Source organism: Chenopodium album, chromosome 10, assembly GCF_948465745.1.
Source record: "Chenopodium album chromosome 10, dcCheAlbu1.1, whole genome shotgun sequence".
Lineage (NCBI taxonomy): Eukaryota > Viridiplantae > Streptophyta > Magnoliopsida > Caryophyllales > Amaranthaceae > Chenopodium > Chenopodium album.
The window spans coordinates 2,010,362-2,026,113 of NC_137843.1; the positions used below are offsets into that span (position 1 = coordinate 2,010,362).

General features: G+C 34.3%; 2 protein-coding genes and 1 pseudogene across 3 annotated transcripts; 2 read left to right on the top strand and 1 right to left on the bottom strand.

Annotated features, from left to right (window-relative positions):
* Window positions 1-557: 557 nt before the first annotated feature.
* On the top strand, window positions 558-3,735 carry LOC145563068 (microtubule-associated protein RP/EB family member 1C-like; annotated as a pseudogene). Its single transcript, XR_014094504.1, has 6 exons — window positions 558-788; window positions 909-1,064; window positions 1,184-1,290; window positions 2,746-2,965; window positions 3,076-3,189; window positions 3,297-3,735. The product of XR_014094504.1 is annotated as a microtubule-associated protein RP/EB family member 1C-like (transcript).
* A 1,718-nt stretch (window positions 3,736-5,453) lies between these two features.
* LOC145563070 (ADP-ribosylation factor-like) lies at window positions 5,454-7,291 on the top strand. The gene is made up of 5 exons (XM_081623477.1): window positions 5,454-5,761; window positions 6,061-6,131; window positions 6,349-6,468; window positions 6,628-6,746; window positions 6,955-7,291. Exons 1-5 carry the CDS (start codon window positions 5,614-5,616, stop codon window positions 7,034-7,036), a joined length of 540 nt encoding a protein of 179 aa, XP_081479603.1. The 5' UTR covers window positions 5,454-5,613; the 3' UTR covers window positions 7,037-7,291.
* A 233-nt stretch (window positions 7,292-7,524) lies between these two features.
* Window positions 7,525-9,779, bottom strand: LOC145563071 (cyclin-D3-1-like). The gene is made up of 4 exons (XM_081623478.1): window positions 9,184-9,779; window positions 8,401-8,599; window positions 8,162-8,292; window positions 7,525-8,070 (listed from the first exon to the last, which is right to left on the bottom strand). The coding sequence occupies exons 1-4, from the start codon at window positions 9,706-9,708 to the stop codon at window positions 7,852-7,854; spliced, it is 1,074 nt and encodes a 357-aa protein (XP_081479604.1). The 5' UTR covers window positions 9,709-9,779; the 3' UTR covers window positions 7,525-7,851.
* Between the last annotated feature and the right edge of the window lie 5,973 nt (window positions 9,780-15,752).

The window sequence follows — 15,752 nt, forward strand, 5'->3', positions numbered from 1 at the left end:
TCCTATTTCATACAAGTAGATGAAAATAAATGACGGGTTGATAATGATGTTGATCGATCAGTATGATATATCATACGGAAATCTTGTTCCATTATCAATAATAATGCAACCATATTGCCCAAAGCATAGTCATGAATCAATATTCATAAGCTTGTCATAATTAAGATTCGATAATGAGTAATTATGTAAACAAATTATTTATGAAGAAAAACACATACTTTTGAGCCTTTGAGGACTTTTGAGCTGGAGAAGTGTTATCAGAGAAATTATATAATTTCATAGCATACTTCGGCCTGTTCTTTTGAGCTTCTGGATCAGTTTCAGCAGAGCAGGATAGGGCTTCCACACACAGTAGAGTAGAACAGAGCAGAGCAGCTCTAAAGAACATGACCTTCGTATAAACTCATCAGTTTCAATTTTTCATGATCCCATAGAAAGGCCCAAAAATATTTATACTACTCGTATAAGTCCATCTTCCAAAGCCCAATATCAAAGAGAATTTTTAAACCATGTGATTTATACTTCTATTTGACAGCTTAATAAATACTGTACAACGTACACTCAACGGCAGTTTCATAATCTACACCATTATCCCGCCCAAAACCCCTAATTCAAATATCATCTCTCCTTTGCAAATTCCAGAGAACTCTAGTAGGAGAATTCTAGCAGAGAAATCGAAAATGGCGGCGAAAATCGGAATGATGGATTCTGCGTATTTCGTCGGTAGATCGGAGATTCTTGCTTGGATTAACTCTACTCTTCAACTCAAAATCTCCAAAGTCGAAGAGGTTTTTTCTCCTTCTTTGTCCTCAATTTCGTAATTATTTGTGATATTCAACATTTTTTTTCGAAATTCTGCCTGGAAATTTACAATTGAAACCCTAATTTATCAATTTGCGAGAAATTAGGCGTGCAGTGGAGCAGTTCATTGTCAGCTGATGGATGCGGCACATCCAGGAATAGTGCCGATGCATTAGGTGAATTTCGATGCGAAGAACGAGTATGAGATGATTCAGAATTACAAAGTTCTTCAAGATGTTTTCAACAAGCTCAAAATCTCCAAGGTTTCTCTCTCTTTCTAGCGATTTTTTTTTTTTTTTTTCAAATGTTAGGGTTTCTTCAATTTTATCGCTTAATTAGTTGTTGTTGTTGTTGTTTTTTTAATTATTATTGTGATGATTAGAATATTGAGGTGAATAAGCTCACTAAGGGAAGACCTCTGGATAATCTGGAGTTCCTGCAGTGGATGAAGCGTTACTGTGATTCTGTCAACAACGGCGGCTCAAACAAGTAATTTCGTTTGTTTACTTTTAGAAAATTCTGTCAATTGAATTGAATGAGTAACACCAGCATTTGTTTAAATTGATTGGCATTTCATTTATTGTTTTATTAAATCAATTGTTTTGTGGATAGCTTGATGCGTTTGCAAGTATTATAGATCGTCTTATGAAGTGACTCTGAATGATGTTGAATGAAATCTGCAACACTTAGACTATAATTTTCGGTTGTCCAACTTTGATTTCATCAAGGAGCTAATGCATACATTTGTCTGTAACTGAAATCAAATGTTCAATTCTGTCCTGAAATTACTCTTCATTACGCTTTTACAGTTTTAACTGATATGTAATGAGAGAAATTGCTGTCAAAACCATATAAAATTGCAAATGTGACGGATTACTTTGTGCTTAACCAAATACCATACCAATGTACTCAGATTCTGGCTATTGTTGAACTATCTGCATGATTGTATCTTATAGTTATACTGTAGGTGGAAGCGGTATTATACTATTGTAGTATTATGTGAGGGAGGAGGTGTTAATTATTGATGATTTCATTTTGCTTTGTTTTTTTAATAAATATGTACTGCTCAAGTTGCATTATGAAATTCTAATTATACCTACTGACTGATGACACCGTTGGATGTCATAACCTTTGACGATGTCCTGTTGAGGATTTACTTCTGTAATAATATGCATGTTCCCTTCAATATCATGCATTTTCCAATAATTTAAATTAGGAATTCCATTAGCTTTAATGTGCTTGAACCATTAATCTGAGTATGCTTTTGCGGCAGTTTGGAAGTTAGTCTTGTGCTTAAAACATGGATAGGCACTTACTCGTCTCTGCATTGCCTATCCATTTATGAAGCACCAAGTCAAATGCTCCAAAGACTGAAGTTTACACGTTATGGCTACATGGTAAAACATGATGTTGTTTTTCTTAACTCTTCATGTTAACTCTTGGGTTAATTTACAATTCAGTTTTGTAAGGGAAGATAGGTAGCTTGCAAGCTAATACAGAATACATGAGAAATTGAGGACTATAAGGACGTGTGATTGTTGAGGATCTCTTTTTGCATTTTTTTTCCCCTAAACATGAGTGCTCCAATTTCATTAGCGTAATTTCCTATTCATAGCCATTGACTCATGACACTACTGTATACCAAACCTTTTGAGAATTTCCTTATCAGAATTCTCTTGAATGATTTTTATGTTCTAGTAATCTTTGTTAAATATTCAATTGGCTGTCTTAAGTGCTTGTCTCATCCACTTTGCTCTTTTACGATAATTTGGATATCAAATGGGTCCTGTTCTTAGAACATTGTTTTAGGTAGTTAATCCTCTCTATTAACTTGTACCTTTTTTTTTTTTTTTTTTTTTTTTGCGCCAAGTGCAATATGTCCTCAAATATTGTTTGTGCAATGGATTATGCTGTTCTTTTCTAATTTTCATATTACTGGACTAGTTACAACCCTTCGGAAAGGAGAGAGGCCTGTAAGGGAGGAAAGGAAAATAGCAAAAAAAGTGCTGCTTCACATCCTTCTACTAAGTCTTCAATGGCAGCAACCAAGTCTCATTCTACTCAAAGCTCTCGAAAGGCTGATGTCCCCTCTGTGCAAGCAGCAAATCAAGCTGCCATAGCACCTCAACCTGTCTCCAATGAAGTGGGTGCATATGATGAAAAGGTATGTTGCATAATTGCATGTGCAGTAAATTAAGACATTCTGGTCTAGGATGGACTTCCTTACCACTTCAGAAAGTATTACTTCGTATATACTAAGCAATTGTTATGCAGATTACTGAGTTGAAGCTATCAGTTGATAGTCTTGAGAAGGAAAGGGATTTCTACTTTGCAAAGCTGAGAGATGTCGAGATATTATGCCAAAGTCCTGAGCTTGAACATCAACCTGTAAATCAAACTTCTTTTGAGCCAACTCTTCACATTATATATTATATAGTGTTTTGTAAACAATCCAGGAATTTAGAGACTAAGTTCTCTAATGATTGTCATGACAGGTTGTTGAAGCGATAAAGAAAATTCTGTATGCTGCTGATGATAATTCATCAGTGATAGAAGAAGCTCAAGCATTGCTAACTCAGAAGCATGTGGTGTCACCGAGTCAAGATGCTGAGAATTCAGGTGATGGTTTAAAGTTGGAAACACTCAAGAGAAAGACCATTGACAACCTTGATGTTGATGTTGTTGCCAGCGCTACACTGTCTCCTAGGCAAAGACTCTCGGATGTTTCAAATGTGCTTCAAAATGGATCACCATTATCGACTTGCTAGACTACCGGTCTACTGCTGGTTTGAGCCCTGATGTTGTCTGTCAAATTACATGGTATACCAATGTCTTTTTCTGGTACATAATAGAAGTGGAAATATGTTGAGTTCAAATTTTTTGTTTAGCTAAAGCCTCTGAAGTGGATCTCTGCTTGCATAGTTGCATCCAATTTAAAAAAAAAAAGCCTCTGAAGTGCTCTTGAGTCATTTTGTTGCTCAAATATTTTTAAAATTCAGTCCAAGTATAGTATTTGTATCATCTTATATGACTTGATTCCTATTATGATATTATTGAAAAGCTCATATTTGTTTATTCGGATGTATCATTGAATACTTGATTGTAGGGGCTGTCTATCCTGGTCTAATATCCTAGATTTTGTACTATGATTACAGTGCTCTTGTTGTAGTACTGTTTTTGACAGGTGCTCTGGTTGCATTAACTCAGTAAGAAAGGCAAAAGCAGTTGGGTCTTGGATGCCTCAAATGCTTGTCTTGGATCTTCAAAGATATTGACGTTAGTATGGATATTGCACATTTCATATTGGGAAAAAAAATCAGTGTTAAATGAACCACATGTTTACATGTCCGCAATTCTCCCCTACAAACCAGCTTCCAAAGAAAGGCCCGTAACAGTAGAACAGAAAATAGCTATAAAAAGAAGTCACTATATATTAGCTCAAAAAAAAAAAAAAAAATACACACACACACACTATATATCATCATATTTTGACATCTTTATCACCCTTTTTTCTATCTGTTTATTCTCAAATCAAACTTCATAATTCAGGATGGTACAACTACGCGTTGCATTATCTTCATTATAATCCTATTTATGAGTTTATGACATTGTTCTTTTCTTCGGTTATGTAAGGTTTTAAGAAAATGATTATTGGTAGGTAATGATCTAGTGCTAATATATTTATTTTGGGCTTATGAACAGATTAACCAGCAGACTAAGCCACAAAACACAGGAGAGGTGAAAGTGGTGGAGACTGTTGATATAAGTCAATCTGCAGGGCAAGGGGAACAACAAAGGTTTATTGAGGTGATTCATCATCTTCACCAGCCAGAAAAACCAGCCACCAGCAGTGGTAGTGTCTTGTCGGGGGCCGGTGCTGCTGTTGTTAACACTCTTCAATCTACAAAAGAAGCCATATCTGGAAGTAAAAATCACTAGTGCAAGTTCTTAGTATTTATTAGCTAAGAAATTACAAATGTGAAATTGTTTTTTACCCTTTCAAATAGGGGGAGCTAGGTTTTGTACATGCTATTGCAATGCTTAATGGAGGTCAATTTTCATGTAGTATGTAAGATTATTTTTGTGTCACAGCTTATATGATATGAGGTTTCACTTTCTTATAATGGTAAATTTTTTATCAATCATTGCTATGATAACCCCATCGTAGAGATCGGCAAAATCATTAAACCTAAATGCTACGGAGTATGTATCTTTTTGGAAAATCACTAGATAAAATATCCTTTTTAATAAATAAGCTGAAACCTTTTAAATTTAATACATATGATGATTGTAAATTATTAATACTCGTAAAGAATATACGCAAATTAGAATATATTTCATCATTTGTACAAAGTGAAAAGTTATACTTGGAATTTACATATTTCACTAATACTTCCTTGTTAAGGATGTGTAGCCAAGAGTGGTTCAATCTTAAAATTCCATGTCCATTAGTAAACTTATTTTTTGACCCCTTATATCATTTGACTTTGATTACGTGGACAATTAAGAATCTGTTATTGGCTGTATGTTGTAAAACTATAAGTGAATACATGTCATGCAATACTAACATGGGCCCCACCAAATAATTCCTCTGCTTAGGTCAATAATAAAATAAGATACATATAGCTTGCAAATAGTATTGAAGCATAGAACCAAATTCACAATTTGATCACGTCCTAAAGCCGAACCTTATTCGATCTCTCTTTATATCTGTTCTTGTATTGGATTCTTCTCCTAAAAAAAAAAAAATAGTACAATTTTTTTTCTAGTTTTTTGAAATTTTGAAAAATTTGAGAGATTGTTGAAGCAAAGATGGGGGTAGCACTATCTAAATTAGTAAAGATGATGTTTGCAAAGAAAGAAATGAGAATTTTAATGGTGGGTCTTGATGCTGCTGGTAAAACCACCATCCTTTACAAACTCAAACTTGGTGAAGTTGTCACTACTATCCCCACTATTGGTATGTGATCATTCTGTTTATATCAAATTTGGGGTTTTTGTGTCACTTGTGTGTACATTCACTCGTGTAGGAAGAGAGTTTGAACATATATCGACTTAAATATAGTTGTGTAGGAGAGTCGGTTGAAAACTCAATCAAGCAAGAGTTTATTATAAGTTTATGGATTAATAAAAGCGACAAATTCAAGTTTAATGGTTGAATTAGCTTGGTTTTATGATTTGTTATGATTCTAGAGATTGAATAGCCTAACATATTTGATTTAAGATTTATCTTAGTTTATGTTTGTATATATTGAGCAGGGTTTAATGTGGAAACTGTGGAGTACAAAAATGTAGGCTTCACTGTTTGGGATGTTGGTGGCCAAGACAAGGTACGACTAGTCCTAACTCCCGTGATTTTTTTGTTAGTTCATCGTATGTTATAATATTCAAATATTGTTCTTGATAATTGAAGCAACCACGAATTCTTTGTGTAACCTTGTTATTGTGTTATTTTATATTAGATCAAATTAAAACAAATTAGCTAAAATAACACGTGAAGTATGTTAAGAAAATCATCGACGCCTTAGTAATTTTTTTTTTTTACAGATCAGGCCTTTGTGGAGGTACTACTTCCAGAACACCCAAGGTCTAATCTACGTGGTGGACAGTAATGACCGAGAGAGAATTGCAGAAGCCAGAGATGAGCTCCACAGGATGCTAAATGAGGTACTTTTTCAAACTCCCTATTTTTAATTGGGCTGGGCTCAGAATTCCTTTTAGTCAAGGCTTTTGTTGGGCTTTCATGTGCTTTGGCCCATCCTTTTTTTACATCATGATCCAATTTTTGTCATTAGTCTTAACTGAGACTGATGTCTTTTGCTGAAGGATGAGCTGAGGGATGCATCTCTTTTAGTTTTTGCCAACAAGCAAGACCTTCCAAATGCAATGCCTGTTGCTGAGATTACTGAGAAACTTGGCCTCCACTCTCTTCGTCAACACCGCTGGTATAGCTTTCTAACCCTTTCCTTACGATAGCAAACTGCTCCTTCCATTTCATATTATCTGACGACTTAACTAACTTTTTTTTTTTTTTTCATTGTTAAAACTCGTACAATTTTTAGGTTTTTGTTACACAAATTAAGAAGTTATATCCATATATGCGTTGGACAGTTAGACGGGCTAATAATAGTGTATCGATTTGTTAATTGACAGGTTTATACAGGCTGCTTGTGCTACCTCTGGTGAAGGGCTTTATGAAGGTCTAGAGTGGCTTACCAGCAATATAACTACCTAGGCATGATATATCCGTCTTCGATTTCCAATTGTTTATTTTAGATTATTGAGTGAAGCTTTATTCCAAATATGTATTGTATGTACATAATTCATGTTATAGTTATGCCTCAGTCTACCAGAATTTGTTATATACACCCGAATGTACCTCATTTATTAAATGAGCAAAAATTAATGAGTAAATAACCCGGGTGTACGGTACACCTTGGCATACAGTCTACTGAGGATGATTAATAATGAATGAATGTTTGCAAATAAATTATAATCTTAATGTTGGTTTTACTATTTTGTTCCTTACTTTGCTTTTGTTTCAACATTTTTGACTTCTTGCAATTAGAATCATCATTGGAATCAAGTATTAGTTTCTCATACCAAACTGATTTAGAATCTATCATATAACTAGATTGGTGGTCTTTGTTTGATTGCTTTCAGTCTATAATGATTAGTCGATATGATCAATATAAAGGACTACTCTTTGGTTTATCAAACAACTTTCAAAAACTTAAAAACCAAAAACTGAAACAGACTGATATATCGAACGTGCCCTGTCTTGGCTTTGAGTGACAGCTCGAGTGGTACAATCGTCGTATTGATACTCATATAGTAGGATTCAAGTAGTATCAACTTCTTGTACTCGTAGTAGAAAGGATTTTTTGTAGAGAATTGTCCAACAAACATATGCATGGTTAAAAACATCAATGCTAGGTAAAGGTGATACAAAATTTTCAAGTAGGGATAAAGTTCCAAGTCTCTAAGAAGGTAGTCCAACAAATGGAAGTTTCAAGGAAAGTGAAGTTTGGTAGTTAGACATGTGCAAGACTACCCAAAACAAGGGGGACCCATTGTCCTACATTTCTTTGGTAGAGGTTCAGATGCCTGCATCAAAGATATTGTTGGTGAATCCTTGTTACTAGAACTCTCACTACATATTACATCAAACACATTATTTGATAAACTTCTTCTTTTTGCTGATAAATCATTTCGATTTCGTTTGCTTGATGATTCTTGGATGAAATTGTAGCACTCTTCTACTTTGACCTGCAATGATAATGTGTAAGATTGTTAAGAGATTTTATTTTTAAAAAATTAAAAGAAAAAGGTTTTTTTTAGGGGAGGATTGATGCAAAACCTTGTCAAGTTTCAAGGTATCCATGATATCATATTGGTGTTCTAGTGTATTCCATAGTCCAATTTCTTTCAAGGTTTGCACCATACTTGCTGCTGCTAAGACGGATGGAACATAGCACATAAACCTGGGATCTGCATTCAAATGAACGACGTTTAAGGTTATGCACACAAGTTGCAATAGTCCTTATAATAGAACAATGACTAAAGTTTAGTGGGTCAAAAATGATGCATAGTGCTTACCAAGAATGGCAGAGACAATAAGGTTTTCACAACTTGTTAAAATATTCCAACGAAGAAGGGATTTTAAGTTGAGCTTCCTTATTAAATGTCCAAAGTAGGAAAGTGGGGTCACAGCATTCATTTTCCAATCGAGTGTTGAAAGCACTAACAGCTCCATTCTCTGAACCACCTTTGCTTCAAATATCTGTTCATGCTCTACCTACACCAATCATACATAATTCATAAATCATAAGATACAATAATTTGTACTACTAGGAAAAATGCTAAGCCAAAAACAAAATCTTCAAAAATAGCTTGTTAGACTATTAAGCAATAGCTTGTTGTAAGACATTAGTAAATAAATTCTTGAAAATAATGACATTAATATATTATTCGTGAAAATTTTTAAAGTTGTCAGTAGAATATCAGCCTAATAAATTGTTTAATGGTCTAATTCTATACAAAAGTTTGTCATGTTATTAACATGTTTTTCACCTTTTTCTTTCTTCCCTTAACAAATGAGATAGGCACATGGCATAAACATTAGGTACAATACAAAAAGTAAATGCTTTAACAATTATCATAAACATTTCATCGAGTATTTATTTATATTATTTATACAAATTCCTAAGTATCTATGTCTCCCTAATCATATTTTAGACGCGTCATTTTTCTCTTGTTAACAATTTAACATGAAATTAGAGTATTAGACTAATTCATTAATGTTAATGTTGCGCAACTTAGAATATGTTTAAGCATTTTTACTACTTACTCAAAATTCATGGCTAAAAAAAAAGAACTTACTTGGAAATCTAAGAGAAGCGGAACATAGATTTCTTCCATCTTGGAAGCCAAAGAAAGACAAGCAACAGCAGCAAGATGTGTCATCCATGGCAATTCCTTTTGATACCCAAAACTCAACATAAACTTATCAAAGTAATTAACACCCAAAACCAGAGTAATTGCAGAGAAATTATGGTGACAATTCACTTTAATCATCCATTCTAAAGCCTCTCTCCTAGCTTCCAATAATAACTTATTAACACCCAAATCACCCTCATTAAGAAGAGTCTTTCCTTCTTTAGAAAACAGAGCATTTAGTTGTTCTTCATCATCTTCACACCAAATTAAAGAAGATGAAGAAGAATCATGTAATGGTGATAAAATTGCCAACCCAATTTCACAATTATTATCATGATCATCATACTCTTCATTATCATCATCATTATCCCACCATTTTTCTTCACAATACAAACAATTAAGAAAAAGAAGATTATTGCTTTTTGAAAGGGTTTGTTGTTGTTCTTGCTCTGTTTCTAAAGTAGTCATTTTTGGGTGTGTTTTTGAGAGTTTGGGAATTGCCTTTTATGTTAGCAATGAAATAGAATTTGAGGGTATCCATTGCTTTGAACTCTTGAAGTAATAAAATGTAGAGAGAGAAGGAGGGGCCCTGAAGAGTAATAAGGGTGAGGGAGTTTTATTTGATGGGTTTTGAAGCTTGTCTTTTTCCTCTGTTTTTGGCTTTTATTTGTGTTTTTATCTCTTTTTAGTGTTTTACTCTTGACCTACATCTTGATTTTTGTTGATTGTTTTGTGTAATTTTTTCTTACAAGGGTGATTTGACAAGGGAGAAACTCCGTGTTGATCTCAAAGTTTGGTGTAAAAAGTACAATTTTATGTTTTTGTTTTCTGTAATTATCGTTTTATTAAATTCGAAAGTTCCAAAATATGTCTATTTGGGAAATTAAAGATACTAAAATTTATTTTCTGTAATGGTGTAAAAAGCCTAACTTGGGTGTTTTTATCATTGATCGTAATAGAGGACAGTACACTCACTAATAAAAAATTTACTCCGTAGCATATTATTTGAAAAGCTTAACCTCTTATGACAAATGATTAGCCATAAACACAAGTAATTTTTTTAAAACTTTTTGTAATTATTGTTTGTACAACAAATAATTGTGATTAGACCATCTAATTCGCAAGTCATTATTTGTGTGATTATTTTGTCATATTCCAATTGACCTAAGAAGTAGGCTGCTTGACATCTACCCCATCTTTCTTTTTTACCATTCATTGGGTGACCATTTAGCAAGTAAAAAAATGTGTTCAATTTATATATATATATATATATATATATATATATATATATATATATGAAAGGTTGCATACATCAATTGATTAGCTTAGAAATTTATCTTGAGGTGGATATGTGACAATTCAAATTTCAAATGTAAAAATAGCTATGTGCTAAATAGTACTTCACATACAAGTATAGATTTATAATTATAAATTACCTAATTTCTAAGTTTTAGCTAATTTATGAGAGTGATTATTTATATAAAAGATAATTTATCTAAAGTCTCCGTGAAAGCCAAGAATTGAAATTTATAAATTGTGCATGTCTACAAGTAAATAATTCATGCATAAACTAAATCAAAGAGTTTGAGGGAGGGGAATATTAGAGAGTTATAAGTAACAAATAACATAAATAAGATTTGATATTGTGATCTATGTCCGCTAAACTAGTAAACTAAGCTAAGTTCTTTTGGCTTAAGTTAGGCCTTGTAATTGAATCCTTAAATGCTTAAATTTTGATCAATTTATTTACAAGAGATAAAGAAAGGCAGTACGTGTATTCTTCAATCTTCATTTGAAATATCAACCGTACGAATCTAAAATTTGTTGGCAGGTGCAACTGGAACACATTGAATAAAGGCACGAAAGTTGCATGGCACATTCTCTCGAGTTATAAATCTTATGGTTAACTGTCTCAGAAATTCAGAAAGTACTAGGACTATCTGCATTTCCATCAATCTGTCTTCAGCTTATCTGTTCTTCATAATTGCCTCATATATAAGCTTCTATTTACATTTTAATGGGACCAAACACATTTTTAAACTTGAAAGGTCGCTGCTTTCTTTCCAGAGCTCCACATTTCTCTTGTGTCTTTAGGTTCTTTATTTATTGACCCTTGGCCCAGTGGTTCGGAGGGAAATCAAAAGGGGGGTTTTTTTTTTCCCCACTTTCAATGTGTCAAGCGAGCGTTAGATGTAGTAATATGGTGTTGAAGCGTAACCCTTCTAAACAATACATGTAAGTGTACCATATTGATAAAAGAAAAAATTAAGTGTACATATGATTTTGAGATGGAATTTCATTGTTTAATAACCAAGGAGATATTATAATTAAACACTATATATAAGGTGTCTTTCCAAACAATATTGTAAGTGTTTCACATTAACGAACGAAAAGAGAGTTAAATACTTATAAAAGAAGAGAGAGTTAAATACTTATAAAAGAAGAGAGAGTTAAACACTTTATAAAGCGTCTTCCCAAACAATACATATAAATGTTTCACATTAATGAAAGAAAAAAGAGTTAAACACTTTATAAGACGTCTTTCCAAACAATACATGTAAATGTCTCACATTAACGAAAGAAGAGAGAGTTAAACCCTTTATAAGGCATCGTCCCAAACAATACATGTAACTATGTAAGTGTCTCATATTAACAAAAGAAGAGATACTTAAACATTTTATAAGACTAAGGGCCTTAATTAGTTGTGTTTGGCTTCTATTGAGGCATATTCTTTTACGGTGACGGGTGCGACCCAAGCCCGTACAACTTTACTTTTCTCTTCTACGGAGTACTTCATAAGAGACAAGACAAAACTAAATTACTCGGTACATGAGTTTAATATTTGACCAAAGTACGATTTAACTTCAATCAAGTGGATGTGAGGTTATATCTACAATACTAGTACTAGTCTACTAGAATAACTAGAAAGTAGAAACTACTATCAGATGCATCTTCTCTTAAACAGGTCCCCTGCATCATTTCTTCACTTAATATGAAGTAATTTGTCATTTGTGTCGTTTCGATATGTGTCAGGATACGTAAAAAAAACCTCAAACATGAAATCTCTTACTCAAACAGCTGGTTTTAGACGTATTGATGAATAATGTGTGTCCAAACATGCTAATAGTAACTCTATTTCCACTGCTAGAAGCTTGGCTACATACTTTGTTTAGGAGACAAAACGAAAGCTAGTCTCAATATTGTATTTGTTGTCATTTACATTACTTTAGTATTGGCTTTATGTACCATTTATGTAACTTTGCTGACACCTAAAGAGTAAAGACTTACCTTTTGTTGCACATGAGTTTTGCTTCGTGCTGAATCTACTCTGTTTTGGATCTATCTTTGTCCATTACAACTGAAGTCATTGGTGGAAATTGAATTTTATTGATGTTTAAACCATTATACTCGGCTATTTGTTGGAATTAGCTGTCATGTATAACCAGTATCGGTAATTCAATTCGAAGTAGTAAAGTAACACGTGAATGTTCAGTTAAAATATTCAGAAATTGTTAAGTAGATGATAGGATTTACACGGGAAATGATTTTGGCACACCCTTAATTGATTTTGGCACAACCCTATGTGAGAGCACAATTTTCTATACTCTTCTCACATAGGGGTGTGCCAAAATCAATTAAGGGTGTGCCAAAATCAATTTCCGATTTACACACATAATTAAAACCATTATCATATCTTCATAACGTATCCTTAATTAAAACTACTCCGTAGTATGACAACTAATTCCAAATTACTCACACAAGTCACAAGTAACAGGAAGCAAATGGAAGCTAGAAGAATAACATTGGGCCCTTGTTTTTACTGGGCTTAAATTTCTATTGGGCTCCAAAACTAGGGGATGCATGTGGGCCGATGTAAGACTAGAAACACACAAGTTGGCCCAATTCTAAAGGGCTTAATCTCCTTCAACCAGGAAAAAATTACAATCATGATATCTTATAGTACTTCGTATCTTTTAATCTCTAGGATTAGATTACGTGTTTGGTAATGTATTCTTAATTTCTTATGATTATGCCCTGTTATAAGTGTAGTTTCTTCATTCGTTTACAATTAACGGACCTAATATTATGCACACGTGCAAAGGGTTGTAATTTGTTAGTTGTGACTCCTAATTTTAAATGATTAAATGAAGGATTATATTTGTGCCTCGTGTACATCTCTTATATGTGCTTGTGTACGCTCCATTTCAGTGCTCCAAAAATGAAAATGCATGCAACATCGTGTGTCCTGATGAAGGATTAGCTCATTAACACACTTGTTTTTGTTACGTGTGTGAGTGTGTCTAGTGTTTTATCTATTATACTCTTTAATAAAAGCCAATACTAGAAAAAAAAGCTTGTTTCCAACGGACTTATGCCGACGGACCATATTTTCCGTCGTAAAAAATTTTACTACGAAATTAAATTTGTCGTTGAAATCCGTCGGAAAAGGTAATTTCCGACGGAATGTCCCTCGCAATATTTCCGACGGAATTAATTTTGGTCGGAAAATTACCTTTCCGACGAAATATTCAGTAGGAAAATGACGGAATATTCCGTCAGAAAGGTAATTTTCTGACCGAAATTAATTCCGTCGGAAAATACCGTAAAACAAAAGGGGGAAATCAGATATTTTTTTTCACGAAAGAAAGAGAAAAAAGGGGGAAAAGAGAGAACGAAAGAAAGGAGGAAAGAGAGAGAAAGAGGAAGATCCTCATATCAGCCGCCGCCACCGAAGCCCACCGTCGCACACCGCTCTGCCGCCACCACCTGCGTACATCCTCCCGTAGTTCTCCGCCACCGGTGAGTTTTTTTTTTTAATTTAAACACTCCGGTAACCACCACCGGCTCATAGCAAGCACCGGTCACTGATGTGTCCAATTTATATAGTATTTTACCCCCGTCTTTGGTCATAATTGGTAGTGTTTTTGGCTCTTTAGAGCCACTTTTATTACTAATATGTGTTTTCTAGTGTTTTTGTAGTTTTGGTTGAGTTTTATAGGGAATTGGCGAATTGCACTCTTGGAGCATTTTCCCGGGATTTTATGGAGCGACTACAAGCATTGGAGGAGCACGACCATCTTTCATAGCCCAAGATCGGTTAGAGTCATCGAACCGGTGATTAAGGGCTCGACTTATGAGAAGATGAGGCATTGGACCAAATGATTAAAGCCCCAAGGAGGATATTTGGTTTGGGCCGAGGTACAAGCCTAAACAAGGAGTCCAAGTAGCCCAAAGGGTCTCCGCTCGATGGCGCGCCCGATCGAGCGCGAGAAGAGAAACATTCATTGGGAGTAAAAAGGCGGGCCCGATCAGGCGGTGCCGCGCCCGATCGGGCGCGAGAAGAGAAACATTCATTGGGAGTAAAAAGGCGGGCCCGATCGGACGGTGCCTCGCCCGATCGGGCGCGTGTTGGCATTAGTAGATTTTTAATCGTCGTTTAGGATTCTTGCTTAATATAAATACTTTTCTGTTAAGCAAGTTTAGTATCTTTTTTTTAGACTCTTTTTTTTTACCTTCTCCTTTAGACTTTCTCTCTCTCTCCTCTTAAACTCTAGTATTATTTTCTCTCTCTACAACTCTTTGTTTAATTCCATCTCTTTTTTCCTTCAACTTTGGTAACGATTTCTTCTCCTTTAATCTCAGCTATTTATTTTATTTCTTCCATCATGACTTGTTTAATTGCTTTGATTTGTTTAGTTTTAATTATGTCTGAGTAGTTTTCTTTCTAGGGTTTATGGGGATCCATAAATAATATGAAGGGGTAATTTGTTGTTGTTGATTGTCAATGCTTGATTAATTTCCTATTGATTGATTTAATGCTCTGTTACTAGATTAGGCCTGATCTTTTATGCATGAGTTTGACAATATTGATTCGAGATTCGAGAGATGAGAATTGATGTTTAGGTCTAGTTTCAATAGGCGGGTTAATTTATAAATGGTTAAGTCGAGATTCGAGAAATGAGATTTAATACCGGTAGATTAATTATGTGATTGTAATACGTAGCGAAAGCCCTTTATGATCTGATTAATTGATGCATTGGTGATTGATTATTATGTTTTACCCTGGAATATTATTTATTGGTGAACCTATGCCCTAGGTCTTTTATTATTTGATTTCCTCCTACTTTTATTCCTTCCCACTTTCACTCTTAGTAGTTTAGTTCCCTTTTATAATAACAAATTGGTTACTTGATAATTTAGATTATAATAATTGATTAGGAATAGAAAGACTCGTTTCTCTGTGGATTCGACCCTTCTTCCCTATCTACATAGTTAGTGGATTTAGATATTATTTTTGATTAGGTGATTACGACTTTAGCCTGTCAGTCACAGCAGCCTCCCTTCGGCGCCGTTCACAACAGCCGGGCAGCCACTGTTTTTTTTTTTTTTTTTTTTTTTTTTTGTGTTTAAACCCTAACCACCACCACCCCCTTTTTGTACAGGTTCCTCTTAACTCCGTCGTTGTTGCGACCAGAACCACCGCCACCTTCATCCTCCCGTCGTTCTGCCGC

What these genes read in the sequence shown, in the direction of transcription:
- LOC145563070 (XM_081623477.1), top strand. Translation starts at nt 5,614, where the DNA reads ATGGGGGTAGCACTATCTAAATTAGTAAAGATGATGTTTGCAAAGAAA. An exon ending in CACTACTATCCCCACTATTG is followed by an intron (nt 5,762 to 6,060) that starts GTATGTGATCAT and finishes TATATTGAGCAG; the next exon opens with GGTTTAATGTGGAAACTGTG. An exon ending in TCCACAGGATGCTAAATGAG is followed by an intron (nt 6,469 to 6,627) that starts GTACTTTTTCAA and finishes CTTTTGCTGAAG; the next exon opens with GATGAGCTGAGGGATGCATC.
- LOC145563071 (XM_081623478.1), bottom strand. Translation starts at nt 9,708, where the DNA reads ATGACTACTTTAGAAACAGAGCAAGAACAACAACAAACCCTTTCAAAA. An exon ending in CGCTTCTCTTAGATTTCCAA is followed by an intron (nt 8,600 to 9,183) that starts GTAAGTTCTTTT and finishes TGATTGGTGTAG; the next exon opens with GTAGAGCATGAACAGATATT. An exon ending in TATTGTCTCTGCCATTCTTG is followed by an intron (nt 8,293 to 8,400) that starts GTAAGCACTATG and finishes ATTTGAATGCAG; the next exon opens with ATCCCAGGTTTATGTGCTAT.